Raw genomic sequence first — 23947 nt, forward strand, 5'->3', positions numbered from 1 at the left:
CACAAAGACTTGCCTTCACAGACAATAATCCCATCTCTTAATGGCAAAAGGACAGATATTTTCTTCAAATAATGTTTGTGTTGGCTTAGAGACATACAACCTAAAAATTAAGCCTCTAAGAGATTCGATAAACTAACACAAATCCTATTGTCCTTTAAGTGTAGGAATTACTTAATTTTCTTTCATGGTGTCCTTAATCTTTTGTTTTTTAAATTATTTTATTTTATTTTATTTTTATAGACATATAATGTATTTTTATCCCCAGAGGTACAGGTCTGTGAATCGTCAGGTTTACACACTTTACAGCACTCACCATAGCACATACCCTCCCCAATGTCCGAAACTCCACCCCCTCTTCCAACCCCCCTCCCCCCAGCAACCCTCAGTTTGTTTTGTGAGATTAAGTGTCACTTATGGTTTGTCTCCCTCCCAATCCCATCTTCTTTCATTTATTCTTCTCCTACCCACTTAACCATGTTGCATCTCCACTTCCTCATATCAGGGAGATCATATGATAGTTGTCTTTCTCCGCTTGACTTATTTCGCTAAGCATGATACGCTCTAGTTCCATCCATGTTGTCGCAAATGGCAAGATTTCATTTCTTTTGATGGCTGCATAGTATTCCATTGTATATATATACCACCTCTTCTTTATCCATTCATCTGTTGATGGACATCTAGGTTCTTTCCATAGTTTGGCTATTGTAGACATTGCTGCTATAAACATTCAGGTGCAGGTGTCCCTTCGGATCGCTACATTTGTATCATTAGGGTAAATACCCAGTAGTGCAATTGCTGGGTCATAGGATAGTTCTATTTTCAACATTTTGAAGAACCTCCACACTGTTTTCCAGAGTGGTTGCACCTGCTTGCATTCCCACCAACAGTGTACGAGGTTTCCCCTTTCTTCTCATCCTCGCCAGCATCTGTCATTTCCTGACTTGTTGATTTTAGCCATTCCAACTGGTGTGAGGTGATATCTCATTGAGGTTTTGATTTGTATTTCCCTAATAGCGAGTGATATGGAGCACTTTTTCATGTGTCTGTTGGCCATCTGGATGTCTTCTTTGCAGAAATATCTGTTCATGTCTTCTGCCCATTTCTTGATTGGATTATTTGTTCTTTGGGTGTTGAGTTTGCTAAGTTCTTTATAGATTTTGGACACTAGCCCTTTATCTGATATATCATTTGCAGATATCTTCTCCCATTCTGTCAGTTGTCTTTTGGTTTTGTTAACTGTTTCCTTTGCTGTGCAAAAGATTTTGATCTTGATGAAATCCCAATAGTTCATTTTTGCCCTTGCTTCCCTTGCCTTTGGCGATGTTCCTGGGAAGATATTGCTGCGGCTGAGGTCGAAGCGGTTGCTGCCTATGTTCTCCTCAAGGATTTTGATGGATTCCTTTCGCACATTGAGGCCCTTCATCCATTTTGAGTCTATTTTCATGTGTGGTGTAAGGAAATGGTCCAATTTCATTTTTCTGCATGTGGCTGTCCAATTTGCCCAACACCATTTATTGAAGAGGCCTTCTTTTTTCCATTGGACATTCTTCCCTGCTTTGTCAAAGATTAGTTGACCATAGAGTTGAGGGTCTATTTCTGGGCTCTCTATTCTGTTGCATTGATCCATGTGTCTGTTTTTGTGCCAGTACCATGTGTTCCAGCATCTTGATGATGACAGCTTTGTAATAGAGCTTGAAGTCCGGAATTGTGATGCCACCAACTTTGGCTTTCTTTTTCGATATTTCTTTGGCTATTCGAGGTGGTGTCCTTAATCTTTGATGAAACATATTTTCAGATCAGGAATATTCAGAAGATACTGACATTTTTTTAAAAAAATTTTTAAGATTTTATTTATTTGTCAGAAAGAGAGTAGAGCACACACGAGCAGGGGGAGGTGCTGAGGAAGAAGCAGACTCTTGCTGAGCAAAGAGCCCAGTGCAGACTCAATCCATGACCTGAGCTGAAGACAGATGCTTAACCAACTGAGCCACCCAGGCATCCAGATGTGGATCTTCTTTCAAAGAGTTATTTCTAATTACTCTCCATTCCTTAAGAGGCTATTGTGCATAGTTGAATAAGGAAAGGCATAGAAACTTTATTAGAGTGAAGCTAACTTACAAATGATCAATACTGATAGGCTAATGATATGCTAATGCTAAGAAGTACTTTATTTCAGCAGATTGAATTGTTTGATATTTTTGGAAGCTCAAAAACAAAAAGACCCAATAAACTAAATGTTATCATAAGGCATCAAGTGCCTTGTGGCCATTATTTCACCATTGCAGTATCTCTGGTTGCATGAATTTTATTTTTACATGTGTCGTCATGGCCTGGCATGAGCAAAGTCCAGTGGAGTACTTTACCCTATTGTGGTGATAAATATTTACTGTAGGAGGGAGACAAGGTACTGCTGCTCATCTAGGACACACCTACATCTGTAGAACCAGGTACACAAAGACCTCTGTAGATGTTTCTTTGGAAATTGTTACCTTTGACCTAGTCTGCCATGTTGTAGCTCCAGAAGAGAAAGGTGAGAAAGATGACAAAGGGACAAAAAAATTCTCCAAAATTGTCAGAGTGCCAGGGTTTTTACCCCTGCATCTCAGTGTACTCTATATTTGTTGAAAAGCAAATGTTCTAGCGTACCTGGGTGGCATAGGCAATTGAGCGTCTGACTCTTGGTTTCAGCTCAGGTCATGGTCTCAGGGTTGTGGGATTGAACCTCACCAAAGGCTCTGTGCGGTGTAGAGTCTACTCAAAGATTCTGTCCCCCTCTACCCCTACCCCTCCTCTCTAAAAATAAATACATCTAAGAAAGAAAGAAAGGGAGAAAGAGAGAGAGAGAGAGAAATGAAGATAGCTAGATGCCTGAGTGAGTTTTTTCTTCCCTAGTTGTCTTAACAGTAGTTCCTACTGCCATCTTAGGAGCTAGAACTAAATGGCTCTACATGATGGGTGGTTCCACTGAGGGAGTCTGGAATGTGTAGTAAGTGTGGTAATCATGTGAGACACAGATATCATTTGTTTTTGGTTTCCCTTTCTTTTCCTTTCCCTCTTGCCCAGGCATTAAAAATCTTCCTGTCAGGCCCCATATGTTCTAAAGTTCTATCTTCTAGTGTCTTAGTATAATTAGCTTTATAACAGTGGTTCAATTATTCTAAGACAGGTGAATTGAGAAGTTACTTCTTTTCGTGTGACTTTGCCTGGCATGAAGGAATAGTAACATTGAGTAACACTGAGTCAGCTTTCCTGGATTAGATATAACACAGCAGGTTTGTGTCCACATCTGGCTCCCATTCTTCTAAATTTTAGCTTGCAAAAGTCATTCTTTCCCATTCTATAAGTAACAACTATGATCCTTGAAAGTTGCTAGTTATCAAGTTTAATTTTTACTCTTGAAGGAAAATACACACAAACCGTGCATGCAGAAGGGAAATCTTATGCCATTTTCCAGAAGAAGATTTTCTCTATGACCTCTTTGTTTTCTCTTGTAGCTTTCAGGGATGTTCACTGCCACAGTGAGTGGTCAAGCATGCATGGGTCTGGCCATGGTCCTGGTGATTTTCATGTAATCAGACAAGATCTGGTGTTGGAAGTCAGAGATAATTCTATTGATTTTAGAAGAGAAAAATAGTCCTACACAGTTGAATTTGATTAAAAATTTGCTGTGTAGAAGGTTGTAGAGGTAGTCTTTAGAAGTTAAGGACTATAATATTACTTAGGGAAAATGAAAGAGGTTTTTTGTTTTTGTTTTTTTGTTTGTTGTTTTTGTTTTTTAATGGAAGATGCCTACCTAGTAAAGGAACCCTATCTACTTTATTTTTCTTACTCTAATACTAGTACCTCTTTGACATGCAGATCACTGTGTTAGTCACTAGGGGAAAATAACTAAGCAGAACAAGTCAGGTCCTCTTCTCATGAAGCTTACTGCTTAGCAGGGAAGGCTACAGGAAGTAAGAAAATAATTCCATAAGTAATTATTTGGTTAAACTTCTATAAATGCCAGGAAAAAGTAGTACTGGATTTTTTTTTTTAATTTATTTGATAGACAGATCACAAGTAGAGAGGCAGGCAGAGAAAGAGAGAGAGAGGAGGAAGCAGGCACCCCGCTGAGCAGAGAATCCGATGTAGGGCTCAATCCCAGGACCCTGGAATCATGATGTGAGCCAAAAGCAGAGGCTTTAACCCACTGAGCCACCCAGGTACCCCAGTAGTACCGGATTTTAAAAGAACAAATAATAGGTAACCTAACTGACTTGAGTCTGTGGGATCAACAAGGCTTTTTTAGGGGAATGCATAAATGAGTGATACTTGCTTATATTTTAAGGATAAACCAAAATTAATGAATCAAAAAAGAAAAGAGCTATAATTGGAGATAGAAGGTGGAGAAGAATATTCTAATTCTTCTTCAGTCTTTCTGTGGTCTGCTGTAGTATCCTCTTCCTTTACATGGCCCTTAATCTGTCTTTGACTTCTGTTCTTCTCTAAGTATTTACAGCATAGCAATGTACATTTCTGGCCAACATTTTTCTTCTGAAGACTTAATAGCTCCTCCAAAAAGTCTTATATAAGCTGCATATTGAGCACATCCAAACGGAGCTCATAAACCTCATATGTCCAATCCCTCCTTCTCTTGTATTTTGGCAGGGTGTGTCCCCACCCACTGAAATTAGTTGGTACTTGCCCAACACAGAGCTCAAAGGTTCAACCTAGATTCTTCTCTCTCTCCATTGCCTGCAGAATGCAACCAGTTACTTTCCTTCTGTCTGTCCTTAACATTCTTATGCCTAATTTAATTTGCCTAGTTCAGGAGAATTGGATATGTGAACTATTCACTGCAATAACTCCCTTACCTTTCTTCATACTGTTATGAGATGTACCTTTCTGACACGAAAATCTAGTCCCCTCTTGCCTATAATTTTTTTTTTTAATTGACTGGCTAAAGCATACAAGAAATAGTCCAAAGACCTTTCTATACTATACCAGGAGCTTTCATGATCTGGTCTCTAACTTCTTAGCTTGTACCCTGCCATTCCCCTACCCTTACTATTGTGCTCTAGGAACTGAATTGCAGACGCACACACGTCCTCTGCAATGCCCTTCCTTAGATCGTTGGACTCACTTTTTTTCTAGTGTCACCTCAGATATTTTCTCTTTGACAAAGCCTTCTCTCATTCTTCTAGGTAGATTGAAATGTACCTTCTCTCCTGGTCCTCTGTATTTTGTTTAAGTAACTTATGTGGATGGTCTCCTTAGTAGACTGAGATACCCTATATCCTAAGCATGTTGTCTTTTTCTCATTATTTGTTTCACATCTAGTCCAGCCCCTGGCTGTTTTCTATTTTTACTTGTGGAAAAACAGCACTCGTGCATCTCTGTTTCTATCTCAATCCTGTCTCTGCCTATCTTTCTAATCTCAACCTACAGCCCCCTCCAGCTACTACTCTAGCCTCTTCTTTCTGTAGATAAATACAAAAACAAAAACAAAAAACCCTTTATTTATCCTTCCCATTCCTCTTACTCTCCTCTTTCCTTAGCCTACTGCACTCTGGTTTCTATCTCTGTCACTCCACTGGAGCTATTAAGTCCATCAGTGGCATCCTAGTTTTTAAAATTCACTGGGTATTTTTTGATCATTATATTACTTGATCTCCTGGCCACTTGATGTTGTTGCCCATACCTTTTCCTTCAACAGGCTTCTTGCTTAGTTTCTACTCATGGCTGAGTTTACCTTGGAGCATTGCCTGCTCCTCTTGGCCTTTTCTCCAGGTTTCTCTTCCTTCGCCATTTATTAAATAGTACTGTTTTTCAGGTTCTGGCTTTGTTGCCTTCATTTCTGCCTCCGTATATACTCGCCAGGCAATCAGATAGCTTCCTATGAATTTAGCTTCCTCTATCTGGTCTTGTACCTGTGTTCTATTATGAAACAAGCTATAATTGTTGGAAGTCATTTATTGACTTTTCATTAATTAAGGAAGGAATCCAAAGCCCTTGATATCTAAGGCATGTCTTAGGAGGGAAAATCACCACCAAGTCTTCATTTGTTCACCAGCTATCTCTTCTGAGCTTCACATTCTGCTTCCTAGCTATGGTCATTCAGATATCCCTTGGGTACCTCAAGTAGAATGTGTCTGATATTGAATTTGCTATCTTCCCCCAGCATACGCACTTCCTCGTCTGTGTTTCCTGTCCACAACTTCTTCCTCTCCTGCATCCCCTCCCTCCTTGTCAGTCACATAATCCTAGGTATCTTTGAAGGTGTCCACTTCTCTTCATTCATTCATCGTTACTCTAATTCAAAGCACTGCCTTCGTATCTCCATTACTGACCACTTCCAGTGGTCTCTCTGTCGGTCTTGGTCCTCCAATTCATTTGGTACATTCTGCAATCAGAGTGATATTTCTAAACTGAACCTATCTCACCCCCTCTTGTTTAAACCCTTTCAGTATTTTTCTGTTCTGAAGACAAATTCAGTAACTCTGAAAATGGTTTACAAGCCCCTTTGCTCTCTGGCTGTGCATGCTTTTTAAGTTCACTACATACTTTTCTTCACTTGCCGTTTACACCCACATTATAGTCATTTCGAATTTACATCAGTTCCTCATAAGGCCAGGATAACTCAAGGCCATCCAGTATGTGTTTTAATGGGTCTAAAATACTCTTCATCTTTACTTCATCTACCCCACTCTTGCTTGCCCCTCTGGCAGCAACTTTGCTGTATACCCTGGTTTGCCAAATGTGGATTGGGTTTTCTTTCCCTAGGGAGGTAATCAGTAAATACTTCAAAATTGATATTGAATAAATATAGTTGCAATTTAATGAATAGTAATTGAAAAAAATTTGATGCCTTCCAAATTCATATGTCCAATTTGGGCTGACATTTTCAAACATCTGGTGAGCATTTTCATGATTCTAATTGGCACTTCTGGCTGAATGGCCATTAGGCAAATTAATGCATTAATTTCTGCCATACACCTGCTTCTCTTCATCTGTTTTCCGACTTGCTCAAATTAACTAAAACCATTGAGGTCGGTCATTAGCTTTTTACCATAAAAGAAATCAAATTTCTTGATATCTAAAGCATACTATGTGGAACTCTCACTTAGAGGAAATTGTATTTTTTGTGTATGTGTGAGTAAATTAAGTCAGGGAATAATCATTAGTGAGAGGGAATTTTTTAGTCTGAGAGAGTTTTTTCCTACCTCCATTAACCATACCAAGATGTTATTAACAATGTGCATGTGTGAAAATCTTATCGTTAGTAGCTTAATGCTAAAGATCACCAGGCAACATACTTAGGTATACTTTCTTCAAAAAAGCATATGATGCTTTCCAAAGCCAAATCAGATCTATTTTAGGGGTTCCACTGGACTTTAATTTTGTGTGTAGTTTTAGAATTCAGGTCTTTCAGAAGGATGGAATTCAATTACGTTATTAAGAATTAGAACAGTAAAATGCTCACAGGTGTTTTTCCCCCATAACATAGACATAACTAAATGTTTTTATTTTTTTAACTAAATGTTTTTAGACAAACATCTCTTTGTACATGAATCATATCAAACAATAATTATACCCAAATGTTGCAGTTTGACCTATTATACACGTCTGTTTTTCTCACCAGTTCCTTAAGAGCCAGGCTGTATCTAAACCTTTTAAGTTTAGAGCCCCTCAAATGTTCTTCCTTTCATGGTGTAGGGTTGTTAATTAGGAACTTAAATAGATTAAATTTGAATTTTAGGGGCACCTGGGTGGCTCAGAGTCAGTTAAGCAGCTGCCTTCAGCTCACATCATGATCCCAGGTTCCCTGGATCAAGCCCTGCATGGGAATTCCTGCTCAGTGGGGAGACTGCTTCTCCCTCTTCCTCTGCCCCTTCTCCTGCTTGTGCTATCAAGTAAATAATACTTGTGCTACCCCAAGTAAATAAATAAAATATTTAATATAATAATAATAATAATAAATAATTTGAATTTTAAAGATAGGGAGGCTTTGGAGATACCAAATCCTTATATAGACTAAGAAACTATTCTAGGAAGATTACAAAAATTTATATAGCTAGTTGGAACAGAGTTGGGGTGGAACTCAGATCATTGTATGAACCCAGATTTTGTATGTAATAGGACAGTGCTGTCTATCTTTTGGAAGCCTACTAATTATTTCCTTGCTGATGAAGACATAAAAGAAAATTATCATCTGTCTGGTTTGTCTTTAAAATAATGTCAAATCCCATTTGGGAGAGAAACAGTTATTTAATATGATATGCATTTATTTTATTTCTTACCCAATATATGCACAGATTCACTCTATATTTATATTTCATAATTAATGAACATTGTTTGCCATACTTGCAGTGTAAATGAATCTGAACCTTCTTTTGAAGCAACCAGAAGGTATTATTTCTATTTTAATCTGCGTTTAATAAAAAATAACTTTCTTTCTCAGACTTTACTTATAATCTCTTACTCCTGGTCATTTTATTCATTCTGATATTGTATGAAGTTTTTATTAAAATGTGCCAACATATTTCCAATAGCAGTGGTTCCCAACATTTATAGGCTGCTAAAAAAAGTTAACTTGTCAAACAAAATGGCTCATTGTGTCAAGATTTTCTTCTCCATGAGTCTCAGAGGTCTCAACTTTGGCTGAAACTCAAACTGTTCTTAGCAAATTGGTTTTGGGACTTCATGAAATAAAAAAGCAAGAATATATATATTGTTTATGAGTTCAACAATGATGGGATCTGTCCCTAAGCTAGAGATGGGAAGACTGGGAGCGGGGAAGGGAAGCAGACATGTCAGAAGTTGGGAACCACTGTTTTACTACATATATGGTTATCTAAGAGACTACTAGTATACTGTGTATCATCAACATGTCTTTTAAACTCCTAAGACATAATGTTTTAGGATGATTACTGAGCATTTCTAATTATTCCTTTTCTTAATCTTACTATCTTTTAACCTTGATTCCTTAATTACTACTTACAGACCATGAACTAACTGTGAATTTTGACTTTTAAGCTGATCCCTTTCCTACCCCAATCCCATTGTCTCCTTTATCTTCAACTCACATGTATTTTCCTGGTTATTGCAAATTAAAGTCTGATGTGTAGACATCTGGTAGAATTTGCAAGCGAAAAAAAATGGGGGAGGAGAAAGAGGTTACAATTTTTAAAAAATAAACTATTTCAATATGTTTTGAAATATGTACTTTTTAAATGTGTAGTTATTTCAGTGTTGAAGTTTATCCTCAATATATTATTCTTTGTTTGGAAATAATTAAATGTTATCTATTACCTTAAAATATGTTAACATGATTAAGCCACAGACACAGTACCAATTCATGTCTTTCTCTAAGGTCTGCATATTAAACTAATAGTTATGTAAAGTGCTTTTAGTAAAAAGTAAAATCTCTGTGGCTATCACAGAGAGCGTGTTGCTATTGATTTTTTTAAAATTATTTTAAAAATTACACTCATTTTAGAAAGTAAATTTTCATTTTATTTAAACACTTCTTTAGCATAGCAAAATCAAATTTTGCACATTGGGAGACATTTTGATTAAGTTCAAGTCCTTTTAATTTAGGTGAAATACTTAACCATTAAATAATAAGGTTGGTGGTTATTAACATGTTCTTTCTTGAAAGTTTTCCATTTCTGTGTCTGAGATATTTTACCAACTTCCATTTTCCTTAGTGTTGCTAAAATACACACAGCACAACACCCTTGTATAATTTTGGGGTTTTGTTTTTCTTTTTCATTTTCCAGTAGGAACAGGTATTCTGTGGCGTATGCAGCTCAAAAACCTTGGCTATTAAATGCTACAGTAGAAGAAAATATCACCTTTGGAAGTCCTTTCAACAAACAGAGGTAATTTTGAATGCATAAAATTTAGAATGAAAATGAGCAACTATTTCTAATCCTTACATTTGGTTCATGGTTTCTGCAACGTTTACAGCCATGACTTCCTTTTTTCCCTGGTTGCCTACTTCCACCCCCACTGTAAGGTCTTCTGAGTCAACATTTTAAAGAGAAGTCTTACTGGAAGTCTCAGCCCATCCTATACATTTATTGAGAACAACTTGTACACCAAAACTAAACAGCCGAAATGGAATTGGGGGCACGGGGCAGGGGAGTTACTGAGGTTACTGGTGAGTAGAAGGAAAAATCCAAGGAGCAGAAGGAAAGTTACTAGTGTAAAGATGAGGAAGAATGTGGGATCTGAGAGGTCTAGTTACGGAGAGTGGCCAGAATATGCCATCTCTCAACCGTCTTTAAATACCACCAGAGTGCACAAAGGCATAACCTTTACCTGAAGCCATCACCTCGAACCTTGAAAGTTAAGCATTAGGTCAGGGGAGATCAACTTATTTAGTAATGGAGGCTCTGCTAGAGTAACAAAAACTTATTTGACAAAAAAATCAATGGGTTTACAAAAAAAAAAAAATTAGGTCACTGGAAAGACATAAGGAGAGGAGGGAAGAGGAAAGCAGATAGTGTGGGAGGACGAACCTAAATTTCATAGGATCTCTTGGGGCCTGGGGAACGAAAGTCAGAAAAGGACTTATGTGTACTGACAGTAGCAAGCTAGACTATAAACAAAAGCTGAAGTGATGTTGTGGAGTGCCTTAAAAGCCAACTGGATATAATTCAGTGCATTCTGGGAGGCACAGTAAGTTTTAGAAAGGGGAATAACAAAGTAAATGTGATGTTTAATCTGGAAGTGTAATGGTAGATACATACAGGATGAATCTGAATTCGTAGCGAGGAGACGTTTAGACGTTTATTGGAATAATCGTCCCGGCATGCAGCGTTCATTGCCTGCACTCGGGGGTGACTACGGAAACTGAAAAGAAGAGACAGTTGACAGAAAACCATTCTAGAATAAGAATGGAAAAGTGAGAGCAAGGAGAAGAAGGATTATTCAAGAATGACTTTTTAATATTTTAAGACTAGATGATTGAGAAAGTGAAACTCTGGATATTTTCCCCAGCATTCTCTAGATCCATGCTTCCCTAAACTTCCAATTTATCCTTTCTAGTCCCAGCCTTAGATCTATTTGTGTATCACCAGTCCTCAACCCTTTCCGTTTCTGCTCCTTTCTGCAGGCAGACCATATGCACAGACACCCACCCACAACCTGTTTCAGCTCTAGAGAGTTTCCTGTTGTCCCTAAAAGGCACTATGACCTTTTCACTTTCAGGCAGTTCGTGAAGTTTCCTTTTCCTCATTTTCTTCCTGGCCAATTACAACTCATCTATCTGGATACAGTTTACGTGTTGCCTCCTTTGCAAAGCTGTCACTAACTTCTCAAAGTGGTCAGCCATTTCTATGTATTCTAGGATCATTATAACCTACCTCTGATGTAGTGCCTAAGGAGATCTATTTTATTATATGCTTATCAGTCTTCTCCATTTAGTAGTTTTCTCAGAGTGAGAACCAATATCTAATTATCTTTATATCCATAAACCTACCATTGAGGTTAATCTGTACTAAATTGCTCAACAAATGTTTTATTTTGGCTTCTAAGATATTGAACCTGGGACTTACTTTATGAGCAGTATATTAATAATGACCTAAAAAATCAAAATAATTTCTCCCAAAGGTATAAAGCTGTTACAGATGCCTGTTCTCTTCAGCCAGATATTGACTTACTACCTTTTGGAGACCAAACTGAAATTGGAGAGAGGGTGAGCTATGTATAGTTTAATTAAACAATAAACAAAAATCTAGAAAAGTCTTCTGGTTGTCTTTCACTTTTAATGGAGCATAATGAAATCTGAGAACATAGGAGCTGTGCCTTGTCCTAGTGACAAGTTCCAGAAACAGGAGCACAGGAGTTTTAATGCCACTCTGAAGTTATTTGTTGGGTCACCACCAGCTATGTAACATTGTGCTAGCTACTAGAGAGTTCTTAAGGAATATGCAGTTCCTGTCTTTGATCAAATGCATTTTTACTTACTTGGAGTTGAAATTGAGGCTGCTTCCAACTTCTTCCACTCTTGTTAACATCTATTTAATCTATTAAAGTGGCCTTTTTTTTCCTTTGTGTAAACCTGTTTTATGATGACATCGTACTATTCTGGGCAGCTAAAAAATATTTATGCCTCTATACAATCTTTATGACAATTTTGGCTAAAATTTTTTGACCCTCTTAGGTTTGAAGTACTGGGCATAAATTTTATGCATTATCTATGTTTATAGCAAATTTGTTAGATGGGTGTACTCTTTGCTGCGTATTGCAACTAAGGAAGCTAAGTGGTGAAAAGTTGAAGAGCTTGCCCAGTTAGTGGTGTAGCTGGGATTTGTGTAACTCTGTAGTTGGTGTGTTTTTTTTTTAATTATCTTAGTCACTATAAATTATATCATTAGCTTTTGATGTAGTGTTCCATGATTCATTGTTTGCATATAACACCCAGTGCTCTTAATGCCTTTTCTTGATTGCAGCACAGTATGATATCTATGAGTATGGACTCCTTAGTTTCCTAGTGTGTAAAGGGAATGCTACTCATATATTGCAATTGCTATAAGGAATAAAAGAAATAAGGAATGTAAAGGCATTCACACAAGCCTAGCACATACTAAGTGCTCAGCGTAGTTCAAAATGTTTTATAATTAGAACTTGATTATAAAATGTATTGCAACAGAATTATAATTCTGTTGAACATAATTGATAGTATCAAATTTAAGAAGTATGTATGAAGTAAACTACAGACACAATTCACAAAACTAGTAAAAATTTTGGAGTTACTTGCTGTGTTTAGCAGTCGACTCACCACGTGTTTGGTTATTGATGCTTTTGTACAGCAGAGCTATCTCTCAGAGTGAGAAAAGGATCTATGGTACCAGTCAAATATCATCTTAACATAATTATTAAGTATTGACCAGCACTTTAAAAAGTATTAATGTAATTATAAAGTATTGAACAGAAAATTGACAATTTTCATTTTACCTCACCACTGTTATCACAATTTAATTAATAAATTACCATTAATTTAAGATTTTTTTAAAAAAGAAGTTTGTATTTTAAAGAAAATTTGTAAACAATAGATCGATTACTACTGGAAAGGGTGGATGCTTATGGTTACTTCTTCTCTAGGGCATCAACCTGAGTGGGGGTCAGAGGCAAAGAATCTGTGTGGCACGAGCTCTCTATCAAAATACCAACATTGTCTTTTTGGTGAGAATATGCCTTTATTTCTACTTCATTTTTCCCTCCGGACAAATGAGCCTTTAGAGACAAGTCAAGCGACTAAAGGAAAGACAGTTTAACTTCTGAAATCTTAAAGAATATAAAGGAAACTGAATACCATAGTACAAACCAGATCAACATATAAGTCTGAAAGTTGGGGTATCTGGATTGCAATCCAAGTGACTTAGGTGCCCTGAATTGTTGCTTATATGAGATTCATAACCACGAGAATCATTAATGAAAAAGTCTGTATAGTGTTGGATCAACTGGACAGGTTCATATGTCTTCTCACTTATATTTGCTGACAAAAAAGGGATTAGAAGATGCACTCTTGGTGGATAGAGGGTAAGTATGCATAGTACTCCATTCCTGTGGTGTGAAATTCAGGCTGTGCATGACCTTGGACTGTGAAGCTTTCGAAAAATATAGAAATTTTGGTACCACCTTCAACCTACTAAATTATAATTTATAAACATAGAGTCTAGAGTCTGAGTCTTAAAAAGCTCCTTGGATGATTCTCATGTATATCCTGGGTAAAAAACTTGGTTCTACCCATGGATCCATAAACAGAATTTGATGATTATGTTGATTACAAATTTTGCTATAGTTTGGTTCCTCCAGTAGGAGGTAGCTAAAATAACTTACAAGTATGTATATAAGAGATTAGCAGACTATGTAAATGTTTCCTTCCCCTGCCTTCTTCTGTGTAGTTATTCACCATTTATAAATCTGGTTTCCAGACTTACTTTAGAGTTTTCATTCTACCTAATACTGAGAAGCTCTTCAAAAAGTAGGTTTTAGAGTTTCCCACTAAATTTGTATCTATTGCTGGGGACAGAATTTAGACACACTGGAAATTTGCTTCAGGTTAATATCCCTAAGAATACCTGTCCCCAAAATTTTCCAGAAAAATACACCATTAAAATCATAGAAGGATCTAGCAGTAACTTATGTAATTGTAAATCCCTTTCACAGTGGATAGACCCACAGCTGGAAGTGACTTCTTGAGTCTTGGGATCAGTTAATGCCTGAACCACCTGAAGACCAAATGACTTAGGAATCTGAAAGAAACCAAGGTTCTCTGGGTGTAGTATTCTATCCCTGTTCATTCCATTGCCTTCAGTTTAACGACCCTTACTTATTTCAGTTGTAGAACCAGGGAATTCAAAGAAGTCATAGCATTAACATTGTAGATTCCCATATCCATTCATTATAGGATTACTTTTCACACATCACCACTAAGAGCTTTTTGATGACTCTCTCTGAAGACAGATTGCTTAACTTCAAGATGACCTTTTCCTTGTTGGTCAGTGTATAAATTTCCGACTGCTGCCATGACAAATTGCCATAATTGGTGATTTAAGTAATAATATGATGTGATGGTTCTGTAAATTAGAAGTCCAATATGTATCTTACTGAGTGAAAATTCTTGTAAACAGGGCTGTGTTCTCTTTTGGAGGCTTGAGGCGAGAGTCCATTTCTTTGCCTTTTCCAGCTTCTAGAGGCTGCCCACACTCCTAGGCGCATGGTTGCTTTCCTTCCTCATCAAAGCTGGCAACTTTGTATCTCTGGCCATTTTTACTAGTCACATTTCCTCCCTTCAAACTGGGAAAGTTCTCTGCTCTTGAGGATTTGTGTAATTGGTTTGGACCTATCTGGATTATCCAGGATAATCTTCCAATCTCAAGGTCTTTAATCTTAATCATATATGCAAAGTCCCATTTAGCATGTAAGGTAACATTGTTACAGGTTCTGGGAATTAGGACATCTTTGGAGGCTGTTATTCTGCCTACCACGGATAACTCTTATTGGAAAGTTATGATGTGATTAAAATTTGCATCTGTGGATTTTTCATTAATTGGTTTTCCTTCTGCTTCTGCAACAGCATTATTTCTTTTCTTTATCCACAATCAATATTTTAATATTATTTCCACAATTCACCTTACTTTACTTTTCTCTAAGCTAAGCAAGTTTAGTATTTTTAATTCTTCTACAGTAATATAATTTCTCTAACTTTTCTTTTTTTTTTTTTAAAGATTTTATTTATTTATTTGACAGAGAGAGATCATAAGTAGGCAGAGAGGCAGGCAGAGAGAGAGAGGAGGAAGCAGGCTCCCCGCTGAGCAGAGAGCCTGATGCGGGACTCGATCCCAGGATCCTGAGATCATGACCTGAGCCGAAGGCAGCGGCTTAACCCACTGAGCCACCCAGGCGCCCCTCTCTAACTTTTCTTAATCCTGGATATAATAGTATTCTTCGGAGTCCCTTGAAAAAGTGTGTTCCAGATGTACTCTGGTCAGCTCAGATAACCTTAAAACTATTGGCTTTTATGATCTAAATATTATATATACTTTATTGCAACCTAAAATTGAATAATATTTTAGCAGCAAAATATCTCTGTTGATGTGTTTTAATAATTATCTCAAAATGATATCTAACACTTCCATTGTTTAAAAACTCACAAAGCACTCAGTGTTATCCCATCTGATTCTTATGAGTGTGCTGTGAGGGTAGACGGTATCCCCATGTTAGATGAAGAAACGTATGCATAGAGCATCTTACCCAAGGACTAATGACTAGTGAGTGGCAAAGTCTGGCTAGGACAGCATGTCTGTTGAGTTTTGTTTTTCTGATCAGATAAGATTCTCTGGTATTAAAAACTATACATTACTGTCAAATTGCTACCGATATTGTCCTATTTTCCCTTTCCTTTTGCCTTCCCCCCTTCCCTGCCTTCTTTCCCATCCTCCATCTCTCTCTTCCCTTTTCTAGCCCTTCTTCTTCCTTCCCTCCTTCTTTCCATCCATTCATAGTTTGTAAATGTCCTCAGTGCCATCTTCTGTGATGGGTAGAAGAAACAAAGGAGAAAAAGACACTACTCCTATCTTTAAGGACCTTGTGTAAATAATTACTTGGATGATCTTATGTTTTGCCTTAAATAAACTTAATCACATATCAAAGCCAAATGGAAACAGCTTAATGATGTATCAAGGATATTAGTTATTTTTGAAGCTTTATGGAATGTGCTGTGTATATCAGTGAATATATTTGTTTTTTTCCAAAGGTATAGCCATGCAAAACATAGAAAGCTTATTCAGAAAGCCTGGATGCCTCTGTCAGTGAAGCAGCTGCCTTCAGCTCCGGTCATGATGCCCAGGTCCTGGGATGGGGTCCCGCACTGTGTTTCCTGCTCAGTAGGGAAGACTGCTTCTCTTTCTCCCTCTCCCTACTGCTTCCCCTGCTGGTGTGCTGTCTCTCTGTTTCTCAAATAAAAATCCTTAAAAAAAATTTTTTTTAAAAAGCTAATTCAATCTTCCTATTCATTCTTCTTCTTGGAACATTTCAAAAATAATGGTCATTAAGATGATCCAGAGTTCTGAAAGATTTTGAAGTATCTCACAGGTCATTGAAAGAAATTTCAGGACGATCAAGACAATTATGTCATTAAGCCCATTTTGTTTAATAACCGTGTTTGAAATATATATACACACAATTAAGATATATATGGGTATATGTATGTGTCTGTATAATGATATCATTTTATTAACTGAAATATCACATTGTCCAATATTTTGCATCATTTAAATGATTTAAATAAATGATATTACAATAGGCATTTCTCTGTTGTTAAATGTATTCCAATAAAAGCCATTTGAGGACATAAATTAAATCACCTCTTTATTCATCACTATGAAATCAGTAGACTGATTTTTTTTTTTAAGATTTTATTTATTGTTTTGCCAGAGAGGAGAGCGAGCACAAGCAGGGGGAGTGGCAGACAGGAGAAGAAGGCTCCCTCCTGAGTAGGGAACCCAATGTGGGACTCCATCCCAGGACACTGGGGTCATGACCTGAGCTGAAGGCAGAAGCTTAACCAACTGAGCCACCCAGGTGCCCCTGATTTTTAAAAAGCTATTACAATTTTAAATCACCCTTTAACTATCTGAGTGCCTCATTAATATTTCCTTTTCATACATGCTTCTCCTAAGTACTTTAATAAAGCCATCTTGCTTATAATAGTTTCTGTCGAGGCAGGCAGAGATTGATGGAGACTTTATGAAATTAATGAGCTAATTGTATCACTAGTGTAATGACTGCATACACACATTTATTCTAACTTCCAGATATTAATTTCTATCTCAATAGAAATTGTTTCTGTTTTTCACTGTCCAGATAATTAGCCAATGCAATTTATCTCTATACACACTATGACTGTGCTTACTCAATTGTTTAGAAAATTTTCCCTAGTCTTAATTTTTAAGTATTTCAGTATGTAACCAGTAGAATGAGTGGACTTCTTTTTTTTGGTCCTGTAGGCAAAGTAAACATTTGTTTCATATTGCATGTATGGAGGAGCAACAAAGAAATAAGTATGATGATGAAGACATTGATGTATTCCTTTTTCATTGTTCCAATCACTTCCCAGTTCTTCACCAGAAACCTCTACTGTTTTCTACTGCCTTGTCCCTGAGTTTCTCTCATCCCTGCTATGAGTGGTGCTCCAGTTGGTGGTTATGTATCTATTCACCACCCTACCTGCATGTCACTTTGCTTCTTAATTCCTTGTTTTCTGGAAACGTTTTCTCTAGTAGTTTCTAGATTTCTTCTTCTTTTTTTTTTTTTTTTTTTTTTTTTAATTTTTTTATTTTATTTATTTATTTGACAGAGAGAGATCACAGTAGGAGAGAGGAAGGGAAGAGATCACAGAGAGAGAGGAAGGGAAGCAGGCCCCCCGCTGAGCAGAGAGCCCGATGCGGGACTCGATCCCAGGACCCTGAGATCATGACCTGAGCCGAAGGCAGCGGCCCAACCCACTGAGCCACCCAGGCGCCCCTAGATTTCTTCTTTTAAGGATTCCAAAACATCAAGTATCTACTTTGATGCTGTGTTTAACATTATAGAAATAAAATGTATGTTGAAATAATTAATAGGAATGTCATCACCAGTCAATTATTTCCTAAATTATTTTCTAAATGTCTTAACTGGTACATAAAAACTTCCTCTCTGGGGCGCCTGGGTAGCTCAGTGGGTTAAAGCCTCTGTCTTTGGCTTAGGTCATGATCCCAGGGTCCTGGGATCGAGCCCCACGTCGGGCTCTCTGCTCAGTGGGGAGCCTGCTTCCCTGTCTCTCTGCTACTTGTGATCTCTGTCTGTCAGATAAATAAATAAAATCTTTAAAAACAAACAAACAAACTTCCTTTCTTCCCAAGACAATTGGGAATTTGTCAGCTCAGTGGTAGGTAGAATATTCTTGTGGTTACTACTATTAATACTGATAATATAATAATAGCTATCATTTGTTTAGTGTTTTTTACATGGTACTGTACTAAGTACTTTATTTGATTCAGTTAATATTTTTATGCTTCTTTTACAATATATTTTCAAGTCCTTGAATATGTTTATAATAACTGTTTAAATGGCTATTAATTTATCTTGAGTCATAGTTTCCACTGACTGCTTTTTCTCTTGACTATGGCCCAAACCTGGATATTGTAGGTGATATATTGTAGAGCCTCTAAATTCTCATATTTTCTTGTGATGATGGTTGATTTGTTCTAGCAAGGTAGTTAACTTGGCTAGAGTCAGACTCCACCTGAAATTTCTTTTTTTAATTGAAGTATATTTGACAAATAAGATGTATTTAAAATGTATGATCTCTCTGATATGAGGAATCCGAGAGGCAGGGCGGGGGTTCATGGCAGGTAGGGAGGGAAAAAATGAAACCAGATGGGATCAGGAAATCATAAGAGACTCTTCATCTCATGAAACAAACTGAGGGTTGCTGGGGGGGGGGCAGCTGGGTCATGGACATTGGGGAGGGTATGTGCTATGGTGAGTGCTGTGAAATATGTAAGCCTGATGATTCACAGACCTGTACTCCTGGGGCAAATAATACATTATGTGTTAATTAAAAAGTGTACAACATGTAATTTGATATATTTATACATATATATTTATTTATATTTATATACTAGTAAAGTATTGCAGTTATAGTAATATTTAATACTTTTCTCTTTTGACTTTAATATTAGAATTTTAACTGATTTACCTATCACTGTTAAAATATTAGGGTATTCTAACTTAATTATGTATTTATCTTTATTAGTGAGTCTTAAGCTTTCATTTGTTTTCCTCTTACTACATAGTGTCATTTCATTTCACCTTGAAGAACTCTTTTAACATATCTTGTAAGGGCAGTCTAGTGATGATGAAATTCTTCAATTTGTCTTTGCCTGGAGAACTCTTTGTCTTTCTTTCAGTTCTAAAGCACAACTTTGCTGGGCATTCCTGTTTGGTAGAATTTTGTTTTTGTTTTTGTTTTTCTTTTAGCACTTTGAATTACCACCCTTTTATCTTCTGGCCTGCTAGGGTTCTGCTGAAAAATCTTATACACTTTTGGGCATTGTCTTGTATGTAGCACGTTAGTTTTTCTCTTATTATTTTTAAGGTTCTCTTTTTGCCTAAATTTGACAGTTTAATTTTAATGTGTCTTAGTTTGGCTCTTTTTCAGTTCATCTTTTTTGGTACTTTTGGTGTTTTCTGGATCTGAATGTCTGTTTCTTTCCCCAGGTAGGGGAAATTTTCTACCATTATTTCTTTGAATAAACATTTTGCCCCTTTCTTTCACTTCTCCTTCTGGGATCCCTTAAATGAATATATTGCTCTTCTCCATGATGTCCTATGAGTCCCTTAAGCTATCTTCAGTCTTTTTCATGCTTTTTCCCTTTTGTTCTTCTGACTGGATTAATTCCACTACCCTGTCTTTAGTTCACTGATTTTTATTCCTCTTAATCTAGTTATCTGTTGAAGTCCTCTATGGAAACTGTCAGTTCAATTATTATATTCTTAACACTATGATTTTTGTTTGGTATGATTTTACATCTCTTTGTTAAAATTCTCACTTTATTCTTGCATTTGTTTTCCAACCTCAGCGAGCATCTTTATGTGAGCTTTGAACACTGTATCAGATAAATCACTTACCTCCATTTCATTAAGATTGGTTCCTGGAGATTTATCTTGTTCCTTTGTTTGGAACATATTCTCTTGTTTCTTAATTTCCCATGACTCTCTGTGTTGCCTTCTGTGCCTTAGTAAAGTAGACAGCTCTCCCAGTCTTGACGGACTGGTCTCCTGTAGGCGATGAACCTCATCATTCAACCTAACCCAAGCTCTTGGTTGCCTCTCAGAACTTTGTGACTGCCCGAGCTTCTGTCTTTATTCTTACTGATTCCCAGTGGTTGGTAGTGGGCTATGACCCATCAGTGTCCTGAAGAGGAGGATTGCAGTCAGCACCTAAATGGAGGCTGATTAGAAGTTGGACCCTCGGGCAGCAGCTGAGAAAATATTTAGTCAAAACCCTTTTTACAGTGACAAAGATGCCTGATTGAAAAGCAAACAGGGAGAAATTGGGAGATGAGCATTTTTGTCTGGTCCACACGCACTGAGCCAGAGCATATAGCCATGTGGGGTGCTCCTATGCCTATTTAAAAATGGCTTCTTTGTTTGCCATAGTCCTGCGGGACTCATGAATGCAAGCCCTGTTGGCTCTCAGAGCTAGATGATGGCAGCCAGCACATTTAGTGTCCTCCATAACAATTGGGACACTAGAGATGAGAATCTCCTCCCAGGCAGAAAGTGGCAACTTGGTTTTATTGTTAGAATAGAATGGAAAGAAAAGACAAGGGACATGTCCAATAGCTCTTTCAGGCTACAGGAAGGATCATAATCAAGATCCTTCATGCTAATTAGAAGTGGGATCCTCCAGTAGCAGCTTGTAAAGTATGCGGTCAGATTCCTTCCAGGGAAACACTGGGTAAGGCGCTTCTTTGCCTGCTTCTTCTATGTGGAGTCCTGGAGAGACAATGTGGTAAGTGCTCATGTGCCTATTAGCAACTGCTTTTCATTTCCTATATTTCTATGGGACTTATCAATTCAACCTCCACTGACTTTCAAAGCTAAGTGATTTAGGGGGCCTGTCCCTTGGAGAGCAGCCAAAAATTGGGGCTCTACTCTATATGTACGGCCCGAATCCTTCACTTCTCAGAGAGAAGCTGGGAGTTGGGGATTCCTTCCATTTGTATGGTGCTGTGCGGAGGGTGGGGTTTGTGGTGAGAGTGTGTCTCAGCCTTTACTATCTTTTAGATGGGGTTTTTTTTTTTTTTTAGTTTCCCAATGTGTTGATGTCACTCAACTAGTTTCTGGATTTCCTTCAGAGGGAATTGCTCTGTGTATAGCTGCATAGTCAGAGCACCCATGGCAGGAGGGAAATTAAGCATTCTCCTACACCACCATCTTGGTCTGGAGGAGTCTACGCCTGTTTTTATTATCTACATTTCAACTACTGGAATTATTGTTTTATTCTTTCTTTGGTCTATTGTTAAAAGTTGTCAGGATGTGTTGTTTTTTGAGCTTGGAGGTTTTATATATTATAATACAAACACTTGGGATATTATTATTTGCTTTTTAAATAATTTTTAAAGTGAAAGAGAAAATAACTTTTAATTGAATACCTCTTCGCAACAATTTAAGTGTAGACAGAGTCTGTTTTTGTATAAACTGGTTGTTAAGGATAATGTACTCTTGTTCATTTTTATTTCTACTTTCTAGAAAAATGGGTCATATCAAGAATATAGAAACTGTTTCCTTTTCTCTCCATTTTCCTGGTTTTAGGATGATCCATTCTCTGCCCTGGACATTCACTTGAGTGATCACTTAATGCAGGAAGGAATTTTGAAATTTCTTCAAGATGACAAAAGGACACTTGTTCTTGTGACTCACAAATTACAGTATCTAACACATGCTGACTGGGTAAGGGTTTAAGAGAAATTTCATTACTTTTAATATTATACTCATATACATAAACAGGGACATTAAGAAATGCTATCTTAAATAAAAGTAATTCATTTGGCCAGTTGAGGCTTTTTGTCACAATTCTGGTAATATATGCTTTCCTTAGATCATAGCCATGAAAGATGGAAGTGTACTAAGAGAAGGGACTTTGAAGGACATTCAGACCAAAGATGTTGAGCTCTATGAACACTGGAAAACACTTATGAATCGGCAAGATCAAGAATTAGAAAAGGTAATTGCTCATAATTCAGAAGAGTTCAGAGCCCACTTTAAAAGAGTCATGAATTATTAAATTCATTTAAAGGTATATGACTATTTAATATTTGATGATATTATGGTCCTCATTTGAAACCCAATGTAATTGTATAATTATATGTCACTAATAAATAGGCTACTTTGGGGGCATCTGGGTGGCTCAGTCAGTTAAGTGCCTCACTTCATCTCTGGTTGTGATCTCGGGGTCCTGGGGTAGAGCCCTGAATCAGGCTCTAGGTTCAGTGGGGAGCCTGCTTCTCTCTCTCCCCCTATTTGCTCATGCACACACTCACACATGCTTGCTCTCTCTCTGATCTTAAAACAAATAAATAGGCTACTTTGAAAGAATGAAATTCTAATGATAACTTTTGGAGGAAGTACTCTTGGGTTTTTAGAAAATTTTGATTTGAATTTGAACCATATTATAATTATATGTGTTTTTAAAACTTAAACTGTTCGCTGAATCATAGTATATCATTATTTTATCTTAATTTTCCTTCTACATATCTTATTTTCTTCATCTGTAATGTGAGGTTATTTTCACTCACCACCTATAAATAGAGTGTCATAAACAAAACAAAATCTAAGGTGATTTTGAAAGAAGAGCGAGCTGTGAGCTGTGGGTGAAGTTGTTAAACATGCCTGGACAGGGCTGGGGGATGAATGAAAGTCATCAGGAGGTAATAACAATAAACTTTTACATTGATACAGTTTTTAAGTTTAAAGCCTTCTTTACATAGCTCCATTGATTTTCACAACCTCCAGAAAAAGGCAAAGAAAATATGGGAAATAAGTAAAGAAAAATATGATCTCACTTTTATAGGTGAGAAAACTGAAGCCCAAAGAGGTTAAGTAACTCGTAAGCTGTACAGTACATATTGTAAGTGGTAGTAGGTGGACTTAAACCCAGGTCCGTATTCAGTGTAATTCCAATATAAACAACATTATGATATAAATATAACACTGAATGGGGTGAGAACTGAGTCAGAGACCAGACTAAGAGCAGTGAAAGAACAGCTTGTGGTTGAGAGGTGAAATTAGCAACTGTATTAGCAATATTTTAAAATATTTTTTGAGTTGAGACTAGGAAGTGTCCAGAACTTGGTACTCCTGGTCAGGAATCAGCACTATAAAATGAAATTTTTGTATCAGCAAATTTCTGAGAACACCAAGAAATTAAAATGCATTATTTCAAAAAAGAATAAAAGGATCTGTGTTTCAATCGAGAGAGGAAGATAAAAAGTCAGACAGACCCTAGGATTGCTCTGTGTTCTGTGTATTTGCCAAAGACCTCAAAAGCAAACTACCTACGGAAGAAAAGACATATGTAAAAGTAGAAGTTTAAGTAGAATGGGACAAATCACAGAACCAATTAGATGAGGATATTCATAAAAAAAAAAAAAAAATTACAAGGTACTATCAGCAAGTGCCCACTTAGGGATTATACCGTGAGAAATTTGATTGGGATAGCTCCAAATGACGTTTTTTTTTTTTTTTTTTTTTTTTTTTACAGTGACCAAGATGTCAGGGACAAAAGAATATGATGTAAGCTTAAGGAGTAGGGCCACTTATGGTTTACTTTGGAAAGAAAATCTGGAAAAAAAAAGAGAGAGAGAGAGATTTGTTGGCTTGATTTTATAATAATAGTGACTGTTAA

General features: G+C 37.0%; 1 protein-coding gene across 7 annotated transcripts in view; it reads left to right on the top strand.

The window, feature by feature from the left end:
• Positions 1 to 23947, top strand: part of ABCC9 (ATP binding cassette subfamily C member 9) — a 154515-nt gene that overhangs the window by 79217 nt on the left and 51351 nt on the right. For 6 of the 7 annotated variants that reach the window (XM_059402839.1, XM_059402837.1, XM_059402835.1 and 3 more), the window contains 6 exons: positions 8350 to 8388; positions 9762 to 9863; positions 11599 to 11683; positions 13093 to 13173; positions 21856 to 21993; positions 22142 to 22267. In XM_059402839.1, the coding sequence (XP_059258822.1) occupies positions 8350 to 8388; positions 9762 to 9863; positions 11599 to 11683; positions 13093 to 13173; positions 21856 to 21993; positions 22142 to 22267 (571 nt within the window). The remainder of the gene's footprint in view (positions 1 to 8349; positions 8389 to 9761; positions 9864 to 11598; positions 11684 to 13092; positions 13174 to 21855; positions 21994 to 22141; positions 22268 to 23947) is intronic. The other variant, XM_059402841.1, reaches the window with a different exon arrangement.

The sequence above is a fragment of the Mustela nigripes genome, chromosome 6, assembly GCF_022355385.1.
Source record: "Mustela nigripes isolate SB6536 chromosome 6, MUSNIG.SB6536, whole genome shotgun sequence".
NCBI classification, from domain to species: Eukaryota; Metazoa; Chordata; class Mammalia; order Carnivora; family Mustelidae; genus Mustela; species Mustela nigripes.